Here is a 22,257-nt window from a genome sequence, read left to right as displayed (position 1 = left end):
GTCAACGATGAGTCGAGTCGCTCTGACGAGGATCCTGGGGCCATCGGGCTGCCCGTAAGGGGAGGAGGCGCCGGAGCCTAGGGTGGGAGACGAGTAGAGAGAGAGAGATACGTTAGTCGGCAGCGTGTAACCGGTGTGCCAGGAAAGGGGAGAGTCGCGGCACAAGGGAGAGGTGGAGGGCGGAATCGGCGTCGGCGTCGGCGTCGGCGTCGCTTCTTTGCCGAGGGCGTGGTCCTGATCGCGACTCTTTGCAAGTTTTCAGATAGAGACCGGACTTGATGCTACTATGCCGCTATGTATATTACTTTAATAAGAATTTTTCTCTGAATCTTGTACACGAATCTAAGGATGCTCCTTCTTCGCGTAATGATTTTATTTCGATTCATTTTCATACGACGATTAATGGGTTCGATCATAAAATAATTTCGTAAATTAAACCATTAAGAAGCGAACACCACGTTGATGTCGCAACGCTCAGGGCACATTGTACTTTGTTCTAGGATTCTGCTTTGATATTACCTATTATATTGTATTATTTATATTTTCAGGAAGGAAGGCGTTTCAGGATACACATTCTCACATATTGCCCAATGAACTAACCATTTTTACTGGCTCTTATGCCCTTCTAAATCATTATTTCTCTTTATGTGCCAATAGCACATCTGAGGACTAACTATACCTCGTACTTTTATCTTAAAAAAGTTTTAATCCCAAAGGTTGCAACACAGCTTCTGACGCTTACTAATGGTTCAATTGGCTGGCGTATTTCGAACCTCGTAAATTCTAATTAAAAAATACAAACAATAATTAATGAAAGAAAGGTGTACCTGATCAAAGAGGAACGTCAAAGAAATTTTCACAGATCCCTAGATGGAAATATGCTTTTCTGAGACTTTTCAATAGGAACCTGTTTCCCAGTATCTCCGTCTCGGAAAGAGAAACGGTAATCGCGTTACTTCGGATCTTCAGATAAAGAGGAAATACCAATGATACTTGAAGATTCTCGTCTATTGGAATTGTTGCCACTTTTCATCGAAAAATCCGTGTCTATAGTGATTGAGTAGTACTACTGGCGCACCATTCCTACACGTCTACAAGTGCTTACAATGTAATAATTCCGTTCTTGAGTATCTATTAAAAAATAAAAAGAAAGAATTTAAAACGCTAATTAATTAATGACGTTTCGATATTTTCATCCAAATGTTGAAAATAAAACTAAAAGATTTCTCTCTTTACCCGCGTCGCTTCAACTGAAATTTCTACAAAGCGAATCTCTGAATAAGATTGATATTACAAGAAAGAGAATGAGAAATTAACGATAAGATACATTTCCAGGATTTTACTGTGTATGTACCTGAAGAAGTTTTAGGTAGATGGAAATCTAAATGAAAGAAGTAAAGACTCTGGGTAATTACAGTATAAGTCAGATGTTATTAATTGCACAGTATAATTATGTTCTTTGCGATGCTTATGAATGCAATAAAGTTACGAAACTTCTTTTAATAAACCGAGGGTAATTTTGCGCATCGATCAACAGTTCAACAGTTTAATTTGCATCTCGAATAGAAAAAAAAAAGAAACGTAAGACTTATGCGTAACCTTGAAAATTGAAATAGAGCAATTTTCTAGTTAACTCGATTCGCATATTGACAAACACTTGTACAGTGTGTAACGTTGTGGTTACTAACCACTGGATTTCCCAGACGGCCCGAAACAACCAGTGCCAAATACAATTTAACACCGTTTGCATTTCAATGGGCAACAACCTCTTGAAATATTTCACGTTTCCAACAGAGCTAGAATTTATTTTCACCGATCGATTCGTCAAAACGAGAACAGTGGAAAACGATCAATTTTTAAATTGAACGGAAAAGAAAAATGCTATTTGAAAGATATGCTGAATTAAAAGTTAAAAAAGTTGAAAAAGTTGAAAAAATCGTAAAAATAATACATACATGAAAAATTATTGTATAATTAGAAACTGTAAGAAAATAATTCGTTTTTACCAAGGACAACGGTGGATCAACGGTGAACCAATGGTGGATCAATGAAGGATCAATGATGGGTTAATTATTTCTGAGATGCTTTGTGAGTGGCAGTGGTGCAAGGCAACAATTCTTTAAGATTCCTCCGGTTCCCATAATAGTAGAATGTAGAGCATAGGGCATAGGACGTAGGGCGTCTTCCAACAACACTTTCCTTTGCGTTAATGGATTAACTAAAAATAAAAAAAAATGATTCAGTAAGAAATAGTGATCGTGTTACAAATGATTATATTTCACTTTATGTTACAAAAAGAATCCCTAATACGAGTAATATCCCGGTTTAATAACGTTTAACACCAGGTACAATTAGTGTGTACCTATCTTCCACGTGTTTCGTCTCCTTTGAATAAGTGTCGTCGTTGAACATCTACGTAAATGTCTAATCTAATTAACACATCTTGATTAAGTTGGTGAAAGAGGGGGAAAAAAGATCGCGAAGTTCACTACACGATTACAGTTGTGGTGTTTCTTACGATTAAATGTAGGTACGTACACACGGCTACGAAGAAGAAAATATACGAAAGTTGTTCGGAAATACAAATCATCCTCGTTAATTACTTCTCTGTCTTATTAGACGATGCCGTTTACACTAAATGTGCATTTACATTATTTACAATGACTTTGGGTCCATTGTTCGAGCACGGTGTCAGACTAAAGAGACTGATTTCGAATGTCCAATCAATGTTGAAGACTTGAAATCAAAATTTACTCGTAAATTTATTTGTAAATCGAAATTAAGTATTGGCTTACAAAGTTTTATTATAATATAATATTATAATTAAAACCTTTCGTTAAAAGTAAATTTTCATGCAGCTCTGACATACTCTGTAGTCGTAATATTAAAATAAAATATGTAATTTCTATACCTAATCTCTCGTCAATTTTACTATTAAATTCTAATCCTTAAATATTTATTAACTATTCAAATTTTCTTTATATTATGTAAGTACTTATATAAGCATTGGAAACGTCTAAAGGCCTTTTGAGGATGAAAATCATCGATTTCTAAATTCTAATTGACTATCAAAATCACATAAAACCTACATGACACCAACTATCAATTTTTAATACAAATACAAGATTTATAAAGAAGAAATATTTGTAGAGCTTAAATATCCTATTAAACTAGATTAGGATAGTCTTCAACATTGAAAGACAGACATTCGTGATGAAAGATGGTAGACAATGGTGATGAGAATTGATTTCTTTCTGACTAAATTCACACGTGGACCCTGTTAAGGTGCAAGAAATGCAACATCTTCAAAGACGTTGTTCCTCAACCGGAAATACGTGAATAATTAAATCGTATTCCCTTAGATAATTCTCCAATGAATCATTGGTAATTCCAGCACAACATTACACGCAATCGGTTAAATCGCTTAATTTACGCCATTAGAGCTAATCTTTACTCGACACCCCAATGTTCTTTACTTCTAATCGTACAATATGGATCGTAACTTATCGTACAACCGGAAACAAGCTGATTCTAATACTTTAATGGTCAGTATTATATTAGCTACTAATAACAATTAAAAAATTACTCATTTTCCAGAATACGTTAAATGTAATTTAACAAATGTGTTAATATGCTATTTAGAATTTTAGTGTTATGACAATTACTGTTATGATATTCATGAAAGTGTTAGAATCAACTTCCTTTTAATTCTAATCGTACTACAAATTACAGTTCACAGTGTATAATACGATCTAAACCAAAGGTACACACCATCGCCAGGAACTGAGCCAGAATTGGGACGCAATCAGAGCTTTTTATGGAAGCCTTGAGCAAAAATCTGCCTGTCAATCAACATACATTCTGATTATTATTATTATTATTATTATTATTATTATTATTATTATTATTATTATTATTATTATATTATTATTATTATTATATAATTTTCTTTCATCTTCGCTCAACAGGCAGACGTTTGACATTTTATTGTTCTTAATAATCCTCTTAACTGGATTTTTTTAATTTACATTGAATCATCATTTTTCGATCAAGTTCCACGCGAATGTAAAAATATAACAGTTTCAACTTGTTCGATATAATTAAATGACCGTTTAGATAATTTTCCTTAATCGTATAAGCTCGACGAAGAATAGACAAAAGGACAGGTTTAACCCCTTGCCTCACAATTTTTCTAGAAAAACTCAGATCCTTTAAACGCGTGAAAGTCTTTCTTTTTAAAAGTTCTTTTTAAAAATACTAAGAAAATTAAGAATAATTTAATTTTTAAAAGATTTCATTTAGAGATTTATTATTATTTACGATTCGACACGAGTGTGATTTATTTATATAAAACAAGGGGTTAGAGTTCTTTCCGGTGTGAGTTCATGAAATCATCATGACAAATTTTTATCATCATTATTGTCGAATAATTTTGTCCTTCTCACACCGTTCAGACCATTCAGAAAATAGAGAAGAGACATTTATGGACGAAAGGAGATTCCAATATTTAATTATGTTCTCCTTTTTGAAATGGCAATACGGTGAATCGTATTTAATTAATATTCTATATCTGTAACAGAACGGGCTCTTTTTCTGAGATTTTAACAGGATATTATGTCTACAAAGAGCTTGTATAATGTGAAGGAACTTTGTGAAGGACGTCAAGTGTGTATGTGCGAAGGGAATAAAGATCCCTTAAAAGGACAGAATAATCTTTGGCAAGTGTGTCACAGCTTGCGCTTTGACGACTTAATTTCGTTCAATTACATTCTCGATATGGTTGTACGGCAAGGAGAGAATAGTAGGCTTCTCTAATAAAAAATGATGATGTACGGGAAGGAGGACCTCGTCGGTAGCTATAAATACGCAAGAGTTATGCGTTAAGGGTGGAATCTCCTTCCCTAGAGAAACCTATCATGAAAATTCTTCTCATTTCAAATTTATCCCTTTGAGATTTAATTACACATTGCAATATACATGCTGTATATCTAACGCGGACGATATTGAGTCGCCTTTGAACAGCGCGGACGGCAAGGCGAAAAATCGAGGACGAATTTCTTTCCTTCAAGGACATAGGAGAAATAGTAATTAATGATAATAATTAAGAAACGAAAGAATTTCGTTTTTCTGGCCTGTTCCTGGCAACAAAGTGAAGGAAAGGAAAGGGACGGTGGCTTGAGGCTGGCTCGGTTTATGGACAAAAATTAGAAACACCTGTGTCTATCGCTTAAAAAAAGAAAAAAGGTAAAAATAACAATGATAACTTAGAATAATTCTATAATCAAATGGCAAAACCTATTTTTCTCATTTGACTACAGAATTAACGATTTCTTTTTTCTTTTTTCTTTTTTCTTTTTTTTTACAATAAAAGTTATTAATAAGGGAACCAAACGTAGGAAATAAAAATATAAAACAAAAATTCCACGTTGAAATTTTATTCCATCGATTGTTAGATACTGTTAACTGAAACAACATAAATAAGAATTTCTGTTCCTGATTAAATATCATAGACACAGGTAATACAATAACTATACGGTATAAATATAATTATAGTGACAACTAATCAATCGACTGATAAAGTCAATGAACGATCGATAAATTCTCTTTAGGTACTCATCTGGATTCCGCGATGAAGCTGACAGCAATATCGCAATAATTATATTATATATAATATTGTTAATAATGATAATGATAATAAATGTAATAAAGTTGATAATACTAATAGCTAATAACAAATTTGATTAAAGATGGTTCATGATAAACGTATGTGATACGTAAGTACACATGCAGGATAGCACTTTTTGTGTTGCAGAAAAATTTCACACCATCGTTCAGTGAAATAAATATTATCTCCAATAAATGCGTAAATCCTTTTCAATGTGAATTGTATGCAATAAATATGAAACGTTTGGTAAACGATTGGTATACAATAATAAATCTAAAAAAAGTATCCTGCACAATGTACCATGCACATTATACCAGAATCTCTATTTAAAATGCACACACAATCACTCCCTTGATTGATAATAATTAAGCAAATTATTGATAAAACTCGTAGAGACATCAGATACACCTAAAACTATCTTTTTTTGTAAATGCAAACAGAAACGTCGATAAGTGCTAAATAAATAATAACGTGACATTTTATACTCTCATTTACTTGCATTTGTAACATTCTGCTTTGACAGAATGAAATGAAGGAAAAAATGTGTACCGAGAGTTACTACGCAACCAATTTCATGTTAACAAATCTACAAAATTGACTGGTGTATTAAATTTAAGTAACAAAGAACTGATTACAATATTTGCTGATGTGTTTTAGCTGCACCAAATCTTACAAGAGAAGATCTACTAATATTATTATGCATTTATTAATATTAAAAGCACAGCTGCTGATTTCAATAAATTAACAACGATTAAAAGATACTAAATAAATCAATATAGAATATGATTGTACTGCTAATAATTATAAATATAATAGTAAAAAGCTGCCAAATTCAATAAAATTGAATTAATGCCTATTTAGGCCAAGTTTCATGAATCGACGCTAGAAAAGATTTTCTCCTGTTCAGGAATAACTAAATGGTACAGTATTGTTATGCAATAATCTACCAGACCAGTTAAAATGCCATTCACTAAATACTTTTAAAACAACTATTCGAATAAAATGATAAAATGGAATACATGCAGATGGTAAAACAATATTTCTCTGTAAAAAAAAAACAAAACCATTCTGTTCGTTAGAGGAGCTACTTAGAGATGGGTCCCTAATTCTGTTATTTTGCTATTCTGTATCTTTCAACGCTATACGTCTACTCGTTCTACTTTGATTATAAACGCTACAATCGCGCAGAATAATATTGTCTCTATGGTATGCAATGCAAACTCGTCATTTTTTCCTTTTTTTTACCTAAAAACAATATACGTTCATTTTATCATGCATCCCCATTAATACAAAAAATTCGTATAGTTACTACAACCATATGAACCATCCGTATGGATTTAGTTGTGTAGTTACGATGATACACAATTATCATACTGAAAGATGTAAAACCTAACTACAAAAAGAATAAAAACTTTTAAAATGTAAAAATAAACACATATACAATTAAGATATCTTTCTTAAAAAAGAAAGATTAATCGATTAAAAATCAATTCATTAGATATCGATAAGTTTCCCATTCACAGGAGAATTTCTTCAATAATAATTCTCCATGAATGAATTTTCAAGCACAGAATGTTTCACGAAAAAAATCTTGCAACAGAAATACATTCTATGCTTGCCAAACATCTCTACTAACAATATTGGTAACAGAAGACAGAGCTTTCTATAAACCCTACGATATGGAGCAATACGAATACAAGAAAATATGAACATTTCAAAGCTGCTCTACGTCTTTAACAAACAAAAAATATCCTTCACGATGCCAAAAATGTTTCCTAGGAAAAGGTCGTCGTTTGTATGAATTTTGTAAAAATATTTTTACTACGTATTGCAAGAACGTTTCTGTTTACTACTCTTCTCTGCGTCTCCAAATAAAATAATCCAAAAAAGAAAAAAGTATATGTAATGTTAAATGATTTCACGTAGAATGTAGTTCGACGATGAGCAGTAAAAAATTGAAAAGTTCAAGATCCTCGTTTATCTCAGAACAATTTGCTCCACATCTTCACCATTTTCTAGAAGAAATCTCTGCCTAAATGAGGACGGTTTGTCTGTTGCGACAATCGCATTCTACCTCGTCCATTTGCACTGGCTGCGTGTCTTCGCGTATTTCGTAATTCCCGATCAACCTCTAATTCTTCCAATTTCATGGTCAAACCAAGCTTCTGTTGCACCGCGAGTCGTAAAAGTTGATTCAATGTTTTTCTATCGTCTTCGGCCACGGCAAGCTGACGTTGTAACTCGTCCACCTGTGTTACATATTCCTCGCAACGTGCGGCAAACATCGCACGTAAACCTGAGAAGTGCGGTTAGCAAGTATTAACACCAAGTAGAAGCACATAAAGAAAAAAATATGAATAACATTAGATATACGATAATAAATTAGTTATACATAATATAAATATAATTATATTGACACTAAAAAAGAAAAAAACAAATAGGAAAGATTAAACGCGTGGAAATTAATTTGCAATTCTTTTCGAATTTTTGATCATTAGTAAATCTATTATCTACATATAAAAATATATATATTAAGATATATTTTGTTAGGAAACGACGCAATATCGTTGTTGGCAAACTCCTAATGCAATTGCATAATCAATTGTAGCGCAACTCGTTAGAAGCAATAAAATGTACATAAATGCTAATAATAATCGTTAGTATAATAATATTAATACATTAACACGACAATGTTAGTAAAACAAAAAATAAAAAAAATATGTTTAAATATCACTACCATGTATAAATTACGTATACATTACGTATACATCAAGTTTATCTTATATGATTAACTTACTTGAAAATGTTGCAGCATTCTCTTTCAACATTCTAAGCTCATTCCGTAATCTCAACATAGTTTCGTTAACGATACTCTTTTCGTTTTCATACTTGCTCTTTAAATTAGTAAGTGCTACTTCAGCTGTATTTTTATTTGACTTCAGCACTGTTCTCAAAGTAGCAATTTGTTCGCGTTTAGCTGATAACAACGCTTTCAATCTAATTACTTGTTCCTGTAAGTCAGCTACCTCTGCCTTGTTCTCATTCACTGATCCTATAATTTACAATAGTACATTACAAATCATATTCCGAGGAAATTAAATAAAATTAAAAAAAAAAAAAAAAAAAAAAAAAGCATGAATAATCGCATCTTCAATTTACCTTCACAAACATTGCATACGTTCGACTGCATTCCTTTAACCTTTGAAAGTTCGATCGTGTGTTCCACAGCACTTCTAAGATGTTTTATTTGATCCATTGCAGTTTCTATATGTTTTGCAACTTCTTTGGATTTGCTAAGGCTCTCCAAATCTTTGATCTGAATGTCGGTCTTGAACAATGTCCTACACCATTCGATCTTTTCATTTTCATCTTCCTTCTCAGGAACGATCTTCTCGTGATCTAGGACCACGCGTGAAGGAATTTCTCCGTTAACCGTACACACGTGGTGGTAAAGTTGAGCAAGCTCGTCGGAAATATTTTGCAAATCATTTTGTGCAGAATCAAGGAAACCACCAGCTTCCACTGCCAATTTCGAAAGTGTAGCAATGTCAGATTCAAGTTGCATGCTTCTTTGTTCTGTATCTAAAAGCTGAAATGTAATTATAAAATTTGTACATTTATTCTCCTCTTAATTGTTACAATTATCATCATTTGTGTCATTTGTTCAGTAGAGTTTTACACGTAATATCAATTTCAAATCACTTTCATTATAAAGTCAGATTCAGGGAAACGATACTTCTTGACATAGTTTTGCAAGACTGTCTAATATATCTCTGTTCGAACGTCGTGCAAATAGGCTCTGTGAGTCTGACTCATGCTACGTTAGATGCAAATGAAATGAATAGGATAGTATCCTGAAGTTTTTTCGTCCTAAGCACATTCTATTTTAAAGCCACAGTGCATAGCGATTGAGATCCGCACGTTTGTTCGAGCATTTAATAAGAACATTCATATAGACGCTAATACGAGACAACTCATTTGTGAAAATAAATAAAACATGTAGAATTTGGAAAGTTTTTCACAAAGGAGTCTTCAATTCGTGAAACGATGATATATTCATAAGTAGTTATAGGAACATTTGTAGTTAAGAACATGATAGTATCAAAAGCAATACATGATGGTTTGTTAGGACACTGAAAAGCAATCTGTACGGATCATTAAAAGAGCGAAAAGACAATCATTATTAAATAACTGGTAAATACGTTAAAGGGACCACACGTTCCAACCTTTTCTTGAAGGCTCTTCTCTGACTCGGGGATCTGAAATGCCATAATTTCGATTCAAAGTCTAAATTTTGAATATTAAGCGTCATTGTGCCCGAGTCACAGTTTATTCTTGTTATTTACACATATCAAGTTATCAATGAAGTATTGATATTAAATTGAATGGAATTATTAACTTACACATTTCTATTCTTCGTAACATTTGCTGTAATAATTTGTAAATACACGAGACCAAAGATATATATGTATATATAAAAAAAAAAAAAGAAATTTAAAGGAACGATAGTAAACGGATGCGATTAAAAAAAAAAAAAAGTTATATAAAATATTTGTTAAAAATGGTACGAAATTATATACCTTGTTTCTTAGGTTCGTTAATTCTGTTCGCAATTGTTGCGTTGAGTCAGATATAGTTAAACCATTTTCTAATTCAGCTAAATCCTTTTGAAGCTGATTCACTTCTCGCGCGGACATAGCACTCCATTGGTGATATTGCATAATTGCCTGTAATAAAAATAAGACCAACAAATGTATTCAACTCTAAAGTAATAAAGATAATTAAAAACAAGTTACAAACCTGGTTCAACTTATCTAATGTTGTTTCTTCAGTTTGCTTCTCAGGCAGTTTAGAGTGAAGATGGTGTAATGATTGCACATGGGCTGCTAACTGCACTATGCGCGCAACAAAAGATTGCAATTCATTCTGACTTTTTTCAACGGCATATTGCGATTCCCGTAAATTTTGCGTAAGATGAGCTTTCTCAGATTCTGCTAGTTCTAACTGTTTCTCTAATTTCTTCAGTTCATTCAAATGAATCTCCGAGAACAAATCAACTTGTTTGTCAGTAGCAGAAGTGCCAGGTTCTTGAGTCTTTAAATCTGCTTCGATTCTACGTAATGCCGGGGAATCGTCTTCTCCGTCGCTACATATCGTTTGATCTTCTGTAATTCCTCTAATAGAAAGAGCAAGATTACTAAGATTATAAATTGATTCGCTATTAATTCTTTGATCCAGCTCCTTTTTTAATGCATATTTTGCTTCACGCTCAGCTTGCAACGATTCAAGCGCTTCTTCCATTTGTTTCTCAGCAATATTCTTTAAATTTGTTAATTCTTCAACCTGACTATTTAAAAGTTCTACTTCTTCTGTTAATCTTCTTATCTCATGTTTGGCACCTTCAAATTCTACTTGGCTGGATCTTAAGCCAGACACTTGCTTCTGTAACGAAATATTCTCATCTTCCAATTCTGAGTAATCTTGAAGAAGTCTAGCTTCCCGAAATCTACATTCACGTAACATGGTACGTAAAGATTTTCTCTCAGTTTCTGCTTGCTGGTGATCTTTTCCAACCTCTTCCCTTTCTTGTAACGCATGATCGCGTTCCGCTTGTACACGTTCAAGTTCATGACGTAACTGCTTGGTTTCATTTTCTAATTCGATGATCTGTGTTTGAAGAGATGTTTCTCTTGCAGCACTTTCGTTAAGAAGACTCTCTTCTTGTTCTATGCCACTCTTTGTAGTCAATTTTGTAGTTGTTTGAAACTTTGCTAAAGCCTGTGAAAATAAAAGACAAATATAAATTAATGTTCAACTGATTTTCATCCTACAGTAAGGAATGCTTTATTAAAACTATTGCATATTTAATTGTCTCATTAGCACATAACATAATTGGGTATCTAACGAACACAGTCCAATTTACCCCAACTATATATTTTAGAATTTTCAAATTAATTCTACAATCAATGAATAAAGAACTTTCTAGAAGATAGACAAATAAGCAATCCACATTGGGCATCAAAACTCATTAAAAGATTTGAGCTAACCTCTTGAGTGATTTCCAGCTCGTGTTTCGTGTTTTCGTAGAGGGCCTCGAGATCGTTGCATCTTTGTTGCAATGTGGACTTCTCTTCGAGTAAAGCGAGACCGTATTGAGCAGATTGTATTTTCTCCGTTGAAGCTAAATCTAGTTCTCGCGAAAGCCTTTCGATCTCGGTCCTGAGCTCCTCTATCGTAACTCCTTCTGTCGTGGCCATTGCTGTACGCACCGTCCAAGATCACTTCGCTCCCTTTACGGTCAAATGCTTCCTCGTTGTTACCGCAAATAAATCGAAGCATCGGCGGCCGTAAAAGATTTTAAACGTGAGGGCATCATGCGAATGTCGTGACGCGATTTTCTTTGCGTGCCCACTTTCCAAAGCCTCACATCTTTCGAAAATTCACGACCGTTTGACAGACGTGAGATTAAGGCGAGAGGGCACGGGGAAAATCTCACGGACCGGATGCATGTTCCTGCACATGTTCCATGTTCCTAGACTTTTGTTCCGTTATTCCACCATTCCTTTAAGTTATAACAAATATTATTATTATTATTATTATTATTATTTCTAGGTACTACATAAATCTAATGTTTTTTCGGTTTTAATTAAGAAGAATATATAAATTCTTTTTTTCTTTTAGATAATCGGTTTGCAATTACATTATACGTATTACCACCTTGTTACTATGAAATGCAAATGATAGCACGTATGTAATTTCTTTTTGGTGATAAAGGTCATATCATTAATTCCGCTATCGCATACTTTGCTAATAAACTTACGCTGTAGATTTCCACATATTGAAATATACAATAGGCATTCGTAAAAAATATCATTATAAATATCATACAAATTCAACAAATAATACTCGGTTGAAATAAAATTTGCATTTCTAATGTATACAGATTTTATATCGCTTCGAATGTTTTCTTAAAACTTCAATAATTACTACATAGTAATAACCAAATAAAATCACTCTCTCTCTCTCTGTTATTTATCTAAACGAAATGGCTACTAAACTTGAATTTGTAAAAAAAATTTCATTAAAACATTCATATTACAATATGTTTCGACAGAAAATTGATGAAATATTTGATTCTAAGAAAGCAAAGTATTACACGATACTTATGTATAGAGGATTAACAACTAAAAAGGAAATTATACATTTACATTTTATTAGTAATTGATCTCCTCTTTCAAGTGAAACATAAATAGTACATGAAGTATGTCATATATCGTACACTTCCTTAATTTTAGATGCAGGAGTAACCCTTAAATAAATAGGTGATCGAGCCACCTTGATAAGCATGTAGGGAACAGAAAAGAAAAAACAAGATCTCGTCTTTGCCTCTCCGTACACATTCTATTTCAAAAATTCAGTTTAAAAACATAACTTCAAATACTCCGCAATCCTTTATTACTTTGTAGCTTTAATTTTTTTTCCTCTTCATCCTCTTCATTTTCTTCATTTAAGTATTAATAGATTAATATAAGTCGAGCCGTGATCGGCCGTACACCGATCAAATTAGTTCATACACTGTAACAGTCGTATTCTTTACAATATTCGTACGTAAGTCTTGTAGCAGAGACAAAAGCGCAGGTGCCCTATCGCACTCTTTTTTATGCTCGTCTGTGAACCTCCGGTGCCACCAATGAACCTCACCATCTAAATTGTATATCCTCAAAGTATGTTTTCATCTACGACGCCCTACATAGTAAGGCATCGTTTTCTTATTCTTTTCTTTTTAACACGGTATATCATATAAACCTTGTACGTACATTCAAACTGTACACAACACATTGATCATAGAAACAAAGAAAAACAATATGTTTCATACGGATTTTTGTCGGTCGATTACTCTTTAACTCGTGCATCCAATGAGAGCACCAAAGGTTACGGTCCATTAGCGAAGTACAATTTTTGATCCTCCAAATCTCGTCAGACGCACTAGCGCACTGATTACTACTACCAAAAACCATGTATGAGATCGGTTTAAGTCCAGAACAGTTAAGTGTATAAAATTGTTACAGGACACCTCTACTACGCAATATAACGCACAAGGCGTTTCATCAGTTTCACCGAGTCAGGCACGCCTGGCTTCTGAACATTAATACACACGTCGCTGCTGGTAAAAGCATCAGTTTGATCGTGTACACGCGAGTGCACGCAAAAATTCGTAATCGTTCTAATAGATCGTTTAAAAAAGAACATTTTGAAAAAATCTGACTACATGAATCAACGCGTGCACAACGCGCCCTCATCGAATCTACCTAGACTGAACAAAGATCTGAGAACGATCTTATTTCACGTTAATTTAAATTGAACCGCTCTCGTTCCATCGAACGAGTATCAATTAAAGGGATTTAATTAATTTTAGATCCCAAACAACACTTGGTTTCATATTTATAAATACGGCATCACCGTCAAATTTGCTGCAGTCTAGTTTACTTCCTATTAAACACGCTCATTTTCTTTGTTTCTTCTCCTTTTTTCTTATTTTTCTTTTTTTAGAAAAACCTTGCATATCTTTGTACTTATAAGTAACATAATAATCATCTACTACGGTGTTCATAAAGAGATACTTCCAAATCCGCAACATGATTTTTCTTCTTTCGCCTCATGATTTTTCAACAAACGTTCGACAAAAAAAAAAGAAAGAAAAGCAATAGACAAATTGTATCTAAAAATTTCATTCTACAACTTATAAAAAAGATAAGTGTAGTATTTTATACATGAAAATATAATTTTTTTTTCTTCTTCTTTTTGTGATGTATAAATAAGAGAATTATTGGAATTAGTCACCAGCAACGACCAGAGTATATCCTAGCTTTTTACAGTACAAAATACAGCTCCTGCACATATGTACGTATATATGTATATACATATGGGCATATATATACATATACATATACCTAGTAACGAAATATTTCACCATATGTAAGGATATAGTAAGGTAAAATGCAACTGCATTCATTAAAGTCCGTAACAATCACTGGCAATATGAACAATGGTGATCCTCAGTATAACAATTATGATTGTACATACAAAATGTGCAAACTTGCATAGACCTCTGTGTTTATATGTATATATACATATATACGTTGTAATAATTATTGATGATCATATCATGTAATTGTATTTCCATTTTCACTTAAAGAGTCTGACATACGAAGCACGCTTATTTTGTTTGTCCTAGTTTATCAGAATCTAGAATAATAGTCCAAGTATAACTGTATATAAACTCGTAAACACTGACAATCTTACAATTGTGCAGTTTTTGTTTATAATATCTGAAACTAGGTCTGTTATAAAATAATAAGTTCAACGATCCTCATTACATCCTTACACATCAAAAATTGGCGTTACTAAACCTTACTTATATGTATTCAGGGCCGGCATGTTCACTTCCTTTCCCATTAATTCTGAATTTCTTTTTTTTTTTTTCTTCTTCTTCTTAACTCGAGTTGCTAGAGAGTTCGAGAGGGAGGACCGGATACAAGATGCGTGGATGCGTGTTAGATAACATAAATTCAACTGATCATTCTGTTTCTTTAAGGTATCAAAGAAATAACAATCGTTTTAATTTGGTTATCCAATAGTCTTTCTTGTTTCAATATGAATTATTAACTCGACATAGATGCAATTGTAAATATTTTTTCATGAAGCGCATTAAAAATCCATACATCTTGCATCAGAAAACAATGCGCATACGAGATAGTTTGAAGGTCAGGGGACAGAGGATTCATGTCTCTACTCTAAATTCAATTGAATGTTTATAATATTATTACATCGTATAGTGTGTGTATTCATGTAATGCTGAATGTGTCCTATGTGTAAATGTACTTTGTGCGCGCGCACGCATGTATGGTGTAATGTAACAGCAATAAAAAAACAAAAATGTCATAAGAAAAAACCCTTGCGAAGAGAACAACGACATGTAGAGGGGAAGGAAACTAGAAATAAAATGGGCTTCCGGGAGTTGAGCATAGAGAGATGGAAATTCGAACGACTATGAGAGAACGCATTTTTTTAGGAATTATACGCATCAACGAGACATAGGTTCGCACATCCCTACCTAGCTACAATTCCCGGTAGTAGCGCGCGCGACGGTAAACGGCTTATCGTTAAGCGAGCGGCACGGATTCCGGTTATCTCCTACTTCCTGTCATCCTGATCACATTCACGGCTTATGTGACCAGTCTTGCCACAAATGTAGCATGTTTTGCCTCCAGCCTCGGTGCAGTTACGAGCGATATGACCTGTCTTATTACAATTGTAGCAACTTTGCATCGCAAAACGTCCAGAATCATTACCACCTTCTGGGCAGCTACGTGCAATATGACCAGTCTTGTTGCAGTTATAACAGCTCATCTCAGGCCCCTATTAAAACCAATGTAAGTTATCATATTATCTTATTATCAATATACCGCATGAAATCCTACAATATATTGTAGTAAACAAAATGAGAAAATATAATATTTAAAAAAAATAATAATAAACTTTTTAATATGTGTATCGAATATTCTGTGTACACATATACGTATAGGACATATAAATTGAATTTGTAATAACCTGTTGGCAGTCTTTTGCAATGTGCCCAACGCCACTGCAACGGTAGCAAAGGTCTTGATCCTCTTTGCATTCGCGTGCAAAATGTCCAAACTGGTTGCATTTGTAGCACTTATCACGTCCACGTCCAAAACCACCTTCTCGGTCGCGTCCACGGTCACCTCTTGCACCACCTCCGCTACCTTGTGGACACTCTCGTGCATAGTGGCCCATCCGGTTACATTTGTAACACGCACTTGAACTCATTTTTTATATATCTATAACAATCAATCAATTTGCTGACTTTTCAAGTTGTATGTAAAAAATGTATAGAAGATCTTGTTACAAGTATCAAACAAATGAAAAATGCTTAGAATACTTGACAAAATTTTCAAATTTGAAATCACAATGGATACATATTGCTGTTCATTATGGATAAAAATAATGAACTCTAAAATCAAAATCTGTAGCATAAATATATACTTGATTATACTATATGTAATGTATCTCATCATCCCTACAATATAGCAAAAAATCAAATACAAAAAACAAAGCACAGCAATTATAAGAGCTTGGAAAAAACTTGAAAAAAAAAATGAAAAAAAAAAATGAAAAAAAAAATGTGTAAAACAGCTGCCTTTCTCTCTAATCTTGAAAAAATATAGAAACTTTTACATATGGAAAAGAAAATATTTGGAAGAAATGTGAGCTATTTTAAATAACAATATAAAATGGCATCGTGTATCCATTCACTAGGAATATGTAGGATACACGTGTCGTAAGAAGCGCCGTGTACAAGGACATTGTTTCTGTTTCAAATATGCTAGCAACACAGAAATGTTTTACTAAATGATATTCGATTCAGTATGTACAAAACCCTTAGAAATTGTCGTCTATCGTACAACGTGGCTCTCTTGCCCCCACTTTGCAGTGGTGGTACGCAAGTACGCCACGGCGCGAAGATGGCATCCAAAGACTGACGCCGTACTGCGCTTTTTTTACCTCACCAAAGAAAAAATCATCGATACCGAGATACACATGCATAATAAAATCTAAAACAATATATTTAACGATGAAAATAAATTTTCCTTTCGAAATAGACAGACGAAAGAAAATACTCGTTTACGGTACAACAAGAAATTGAATCAGCAAAATCGAGGACCACGTGTGGAATCGCACAGAAAGAACCGCGGACTCAAGTATCCGTAGCGACATATAGCATCATCTTTTACCGCCAATATATCAGCTTACCTTCGATGCCTGATGTAAATGCACAATGAATCCTCTTTTTCGTTGGCCTTTGCCGACGCGTTGGAGACAATGGGTCCGCGGGAAGTAGTGTTTTCCTGGGAAAACTCGAACCGATACTCAGCCGGATGACTGCGGCGACCATTGACTACAGAAAGGAAGACCGGCCAATCGTCGCTACGTTGCCCGCCAAAGCTCGTTGTAACAATGAACGCCACCTCCCCTACTGCGGCTACCATAGCCAACTTAAATTTGGAAATTCTTTCATTTTTCTCAATTAAAACACTTTTCTCTCACTTTCTGAATAATTATTAATTAAAATATTATAGTTTCATTGAATCATTGATTAGCATCCGAATAAATGTAACTATATAGTATAAACTCGTATAAACTCTGATCCATCGTCATAATGATCAACCTCGATATCTATTGGTTAAATAACTTTGAAAACAGAATTGATGATTGGTATTCACCAATTATTTTGCACTTAAAATGCATTATAAATTCGTGTAATTTAAAATGGTGTAATTAGGATGACATTTAAATTTCACTGAAAATTGTTAAACAGAATTGATTTACCGTCAGTACTGAAATTATGTACATATGTGATCTTACTGCTAATACGTCAAGTACAAAATGAATACTTTTTCAATATATATTTATTTATCAAATAATGATAAATAAAATACACGTTTCAGAGTAATTCATTTAATATCTTATATGAGTACCGTGGTATAGCATAGTTGTTATATACATCCGTCGTAGAACATCCGTCGCTCGTTGAAAAACATCATTTATGCAATTTTGAAACATTAATAATTACAAATATATGTTATTCAACATAATATAAACTCTTTATTTATTTTTCTTAGTCGGAACAGATATTTTAAAAGGAAATATTTTAATATTTTTTAGATTTTAACATGATTATTTTGTTTTGTAAGATTTATATAAATCATTTGAAGTTAGTCAAGTATTTCCCACACAATTACATGTCATTCATAAAAGCACCCTAGATACGAAACTAACCTCTAACAGCGAGCTTTAAGCAGCTTTAAGCGTCAATAAAAGAAGCATACCATGTAAAATTCTTTTTCTAAAAATCGTTTACCTTGAATATTATCATTTATAGGAACGCTGAAACAATTTAGGTTTAAAATTAAGTGAAGAATGTTTTAATGTAATCATTCCACAATGTCTCTATATGACGATTTTGATAAACATAGAACGTCGGAAAAAGTAGCTGGATGGTCGTCCAGCATTAAATTATTACAATCTCAATTACAATTAAAGAAAGCCGCCACTACACAGGTATATTCCTTATATTATTAACGTTTGAATTATAGTAATATTAAAAGTTACTGTTATTATATGTTTAGCCAAAACGGGAACAGTATAGAAAAGCCACAGCAGTATTAGCGCCTGTAATAGATTTGAAATCAAAAGCTAATCGAAATACAGACAGAGACGATGATGGACTGCATAGCAATCCACTTTCCTGTGGTACTGTTAGCAGTATTGGGGTTGGTGGTGAATTTGATTGGAATGTAGTAAACGAATATGATCCTATGTGGCCTAATGAGTATGACAAAGTTGTCAAAGAACTCAGAGATTTACGTGATAGGGAACATGATCAAGAAACTGAAATGCGTAAACGTAGAAGGGATAATTCACGTTTTGAAGACACTCAGGTAATGTATGAGTTTTGTAAGTCTTGAGATTGCAAAAGAATGAATAAACAATATTTATTTCAGGCTTCATCTGGAAATAATACAATGATCCCACCTGAAAGGGACGAAGAAAGAACCCCAACATCAAGGGGTATTGCTGGTGGAGCAGCCATAGCTCCACCACCTTCTTTACAAGAATCTTCTGATCTTCCACCTCCAGCACCAAGACCACCAACTAGCATGGGATATGCAACATCGTCTGTAGCAGCAAAAATAATGGCCAAATATGGTTTCAAAGAAGGGCAAGGACTTGGTAAAAAAGAGCAAGGAATGTCTGTTGCTTTACAAGTTGAAAAAACTAGCAAACGAGGTGGAAGAATTGTTGGGGAGAGAGAACAACTTATGCCACCACCACCACCTGTTGCTGTTTCTCCACCTCCAGCACAATCACAAACTCTTCCGACGCAACCTTCTGAAGAACCTAGCATTACAGAAATAATGAAATGTCCCAGTAAGGTGAGATGTAAAACACCTATTTTTTTTTTTTATTTTTCTTCTACACATATTTATATATATTTACAAAGATTATGAAATTATATATTTTACTTTCAAATAGGTTGTGTTATTGCGCAACATGGTTGGCCCTGGGGAAGTAGATGATGACCTTGAACCTGAAGTTAAAGACGAATGTAACACAAAATACGGCGATGTTGCACGTGTTATTATTCATGAAGTAACCGAAGCAGCCCCGGAAGAAGCTGTTAGAATTTTTGTAGAATTTAAAAGAATAGAAAGTGCTATTAAGGCTGTTGTTGATTTAAATGGACGCTTTTTTGGTGGAAGACAAGTTAAAGCAGGTTTTTATTCCAGTGAAAAACTTGATAGTCTACAGTTGATGGACTAATTTTTTTCTTTAATAATTTGCTTTAATAAATACAACAAAAAAATCTAGATGAAGGTAAAATATGTTGACTGTTATGTATAAAATGACACAACATATAATTTTATCAAACGATTGTATTTTATTTAATTATATAATAAAAGCTTTAATAATCTCATAAGATACCTTCACATAATAGTCAATGTATTAAAAAATATTTAATTTAAAATTAAATAGTTGTAATATAATTTAAATGTTTTTATATCTACCAACCAGGGGTGTTCCTTTAAATGTAATGTAAATATCATGTGCACAATAAATATAAATAATAAATAAAGATAAGAATATATGTAACAAATACATACGTTAGATGTATCTTATATTTATAAAGATAAAAATAAAGGAACAAGTTTTGTTATGTCATACGCACAATAATACAATACGCTAACAAACAAATGTAGCAAATGTTATAATTGCATTGCAATTTCATGTTCAAGATCTCAATCATAAAAATATTATAACCGACACGTTTATTATTAACAATTTAGAATTAATGTAACTTTTCCATGCACTTGAATAACAAAAAAAAAAAAAGTTAAAATCTTTATCAGTAACGTATGAAAGTGACAAATTTAATCGAAATGTTATTTTGTTTTATCATCACTAATTAAATCGTCAACTGCTTTATTTAATTGAGTACTAAATGCCGAAAAACTAAAAGTTTTCGTAAATCTATCTTTGCCTGCCTTACCAAATTCTTGTATGGATGTTGGATTTTGAATCAAATGAGATATTTTTGAAGCAAATTTATCACCATCTAAATCAACTAAATAACCATTTACCCCAGAAATGATGGATTCTTTTGGACCTCCAGAATTATGTGCAATAACTGGTTTAGTTGAATACATTGCTTCAAGTGGAACTATACCAAAATGTTCATTTGGAGGTGTGTATATTAAAATAGTACAATGGTGTAAAATAGATACTTTATCAATATCAGAAGGAGAACGAAGAAATATTACTTTATCTGAAACATGTAGTTCATCAGCTAGTCCTATTAATTCTAAATAATGTTCTACATTTTCTTCGACTCTTTTATCATATCCACCAGCCATAATTAAATATACTTTTTTGTATTGTTCTTCCGTTAAATACTTCTCAAGTTCTGCTAATGCCTCTATTGCTAGTCCTAAATTTTTCTTACGTTCATATCTATTAATTGATAATAATATAATGCTATCTGGTGGTAACTTTTTATCAAGTACTCTTTCTAAGGACATTACTCGAGTTTTATCAAAAAAATCTGTGTTAATGGAAGGATACAAAACTTCTGGCTCAACATGTAATCTTTTAAAGGTTTCTTTAAATACATTGCGCGTATATATGCTATTTACAAATATTTTATGTGCCATTCCAGTTGTTACTTCTTCTAAATAATTAAGAGGTACCCGGTACAGTTGTTTACTAATGCCTTGTGGTTGTGAAAGCAGCTGGTCTGGATAATGGCAATAAAATATTATAAATGGAATTCGTAGTCTAAGAATAGGAATGCATACAGAAACTAAATCACAAAATACAATTTCAGGTCGATTTTGACAAAAAATAAGATAACTAGCTGCATATATCTGCAAAAACAAAGGAAAATTATATTTAAAAACAATTTATAAAAAATAATTAAATGTTGAGCCTGTAAGAAAGGGACTCACCATACGAATGTAAGCAAAAAGTGCAAAAAATCTACCCATAATATGCCTGGGTAACCAATCTCCTACAACTGTTACAGAAATTGTTCCATCTTTTGTTTCAGAGAAACAATGCTCCGGATCGTGATGAGTTGTCACGAAATTAACCTCGTGCCCATTTTTCTTTAGAGCTAACGCAGCATCAACCACTAACCGTTCTGCTCCTCCAATACCAAGATCCGGATGTAAAAACGTAATTCGTGTCATTTTTATCAGTTAAATAACATTTATTGCCAAAAAAAGCAGAAATGTACACTTTAAAATAATGCCGGTTTAAAAATCGGTAACACCTGTTAGTTCTTTAAAGGCTATTTTTAATGCAAAGGTAACGCAGCACTTGTCATAGAAATTGCCAAAAGATTAGTTATATACATATATACATGTATTTTACGATATTGAATGAGTAATATATATTATAGTTGAAATTTTTTCAATATCTTCACAATTTAGCAAAAAATTTCATTC

At 33.0% G+C, this 22,257-nt stretch overlaps 4 protein-coding genes and 1 long non-coding RNA gene across 8 annotated transcripts; 2 read left to right on the top strand and 3 right to left on the bottom strand.

Moving 5' to 3' along the window:
- Positions 1-6,440: 6,440 nt before the first annotated feature.
- LOC114878350 (protein bicaudal D) lies at positions 6,441-12,211 on the bottom strand. 2 transcript variants are annotated; one of them, XM_029192071.2, is made up of 7 exons: positions 11,713-12,211; positions 10,466-11,443; positions 10,246-10,392; positions 9,892-9,924; positions 8,825-9,254; positions 8,463-8,717; positions 6,441-7,961 (listed from the first exon to the last, which is right to left on the bottom strand). In XM_029192071.2, exons 1-7 carry the CDS (start codon positions 11,920-11,922, stop codon positions 7,681-7,683), a joined length of 2,334 nt encoding a protein of 777 aa, XP_029047904.1. In that variant the 5' UTR covers positions 11,923-12,211; the 3' UTR covers positions 6,441-7,680. The 2 variants fall into 2 exon arrangements, with proteins under 2 accessions (XP_029047904.1, XP_029047905.1); XM_029192072.2 differs by lacking the exon at positions 9,892-9,924 and having other exon boundaries at positions 11,713-12,209.
- Positions 12,212-12,857: 646 nt separating this feature from the next.
- Positions 12,858-17,703, bottom strand: LOC114878355 (CCHC-type zinc finger nucleic acid binding protein). Of its 3 annotated transcripts, none has more exons than XM_029192079.2 (3): positions 17,504-17,703; positions 16,277-16,530; positions 12,858-16,084 (listed from the first exon to the last, which is right to left on the bottom strand). In XM_029192079.2, the coding sequence occupies exons 2-3, from the start codon at positions 16,517-16,519 to the stop codon at positions 15,860-15,862; spliced, it is 468 nt and encodes a 155-aa protein (XP_029047912.1). In that variant the 5' UTR covers positions 16,520-16,530; positions 17,504-17,703; the 3' UTR covers positions 12,858-15,859. The 3 variants fall into 3 exon arrangements, with proteins under 3 accessions (XP_029047912.1, XP_029047913.1, XP_029047914.1); XM_029192080.2 differs by lacking the exon at positions 17,504-17,703 and adding an exon at positions 17,130-17,221; XM_029192081.2 differs by lacking the exon at positions 17,504-17,703 and adding an exon at positions 17,125-17,181.
- Positions 17,704-18,301: 598 nt separating this feature from the next.
- On the top strand, positions 18,302-20,231 carry LOC114878354 (splicing factor 45). The gene is made up of 4 exons (XM_029192078.2): positions 18,302-18,811; positions 18,880-19,191; positions 19,255-19,686; positions 19,787-20,231. The coding sequence occupies exons 1-4, from the start codon at positions 18,695-18,697 to the stop codon at positions 20,072-20,074; spliced, it is 1,149 nt and encodes a 382-aa protein (XP_029047911.1). The 5' UTR covers positions 18,302-18,694; the 3' UTR covers positions 20,075-20,231.
- On the bottom strand, positions 20,170-22,121 carry LOC114878353 (alpha-1,3/1,6-mannosyltransferase ALG2). The gene is made up of 2 exons (XM_029192076.2): positions 21,757-22,121; positions 20,170-21,675 (listed from the first exon to the last, which is right to left on the bottom strand). Exons 1-2 carry the CDS (start codon positions 21,997-21,999, stop codon positions 20,695-20,697), a joined length of 1,224 nt encoding a protein of 407 aa, XP_029047909.1. The 5' UTR covers positions 22,000-22,121; the 3' UTR covers positions 20,170-20,694.
- On the top strand, positions 20,910-21,950 carry LOC114878357. Its single transcript, XR_003789739.1, has 3 exons — positions 20,910-20,996; positions 21,636-21,765; positions 21,858-21,950. It is a non-coding gene; the product is annotated as an uncharacterized LOC114878357 (long non-coding RNA).
- Positions 22,122-22,257: the final 136 nt, after the last annotated feature.

This window comes from Osmia bicornis, chromosome 7, assembly GCF_907164935.1.
Source record: "Osmia bicornis bicornis chromosome 7, iOsmBic2.1, whole genome shotgun sequence".
NCBI lineage: Eukaryota > Metazoa > Arthropoda > Insecta > Hymenoptera > Megachilidae > Osmia > Osmia bicornis.
Note: the sequence above shows the minus strand (reverse complement) of the source record. Positions and strands in the feature narration are given on the sequence as shown.

Bases quoted from the DNA above. Each gene is read 5' to 3' on its own strand.
- LOC114878355 (XM_029192079.2), bottom strand. From the start codon at position 16,519: ATGAGTTCAAGTGCGTGTTACAAATGTAACCGGATGGGCCACTATGCA. The intron at 16,085-16,276 runs GTTATTACAAAT...TGGTTTTAATAG, and splicing joins TTGCAAAAGACTGCCAACAG to GGGCCTGAGATGAGCTGTTA.
- LOC114878353 (XM_029192076.2), bottom strand. From the start codon at position 21,999: ATGACACGAATTACGTTTTTACATCCGGATCTTGGTATTGGAGGAGCA. The intron at 21,676-21,756 runs GTGAGTCCCTTT...TTGTTTTTGCAG, and splicing joins TTTTTGCTTACATTCGTATG to ATATATGCAGCTAGTTATCT.
- LOC114878350 (XM_029192071.2), bottom strand. From the start codon at position 11,922: ATGGCCACGACAGAAGGAGTTACGATAGAGGAGCTCAGGACCGAGATC. The intron at 10,393-10,465 runs GTTTGTAACTTG...TTTTTATTACAG, and splicing joins CATTAGATAAGTTGAACCAG to GCAATTATGCAATATCACCA. The intron at 8,718-8,824 runs GTAAATTGAAGA...TGTAAATTATAG, and splicing joins CGTATGCAATGTTTGTGAAG to GATCAGTGAATGAGAACAAG.
- LOC114878354 (XM_029192078.2), top strand. From the start codon at position 18,695: ATGTCTCTATATGACGATTTTGATAAACATAGAACGTCGGAAAAAGTA. The intron at 18,812-18,879 runs GTATATTCCTTA...TTATATGTTTAG, and splicing joins AGAAAGCCGCCACTACACAG to CCAAAACGGGAACAGTATAG. The intron at 19,687-19,786 runs GTGAGATGTAAA...ACTTTCAAATAG, and splicing joins TAATGAAATGTCCCAGTAAG to GTTGTGTTATTGCGCAACAT.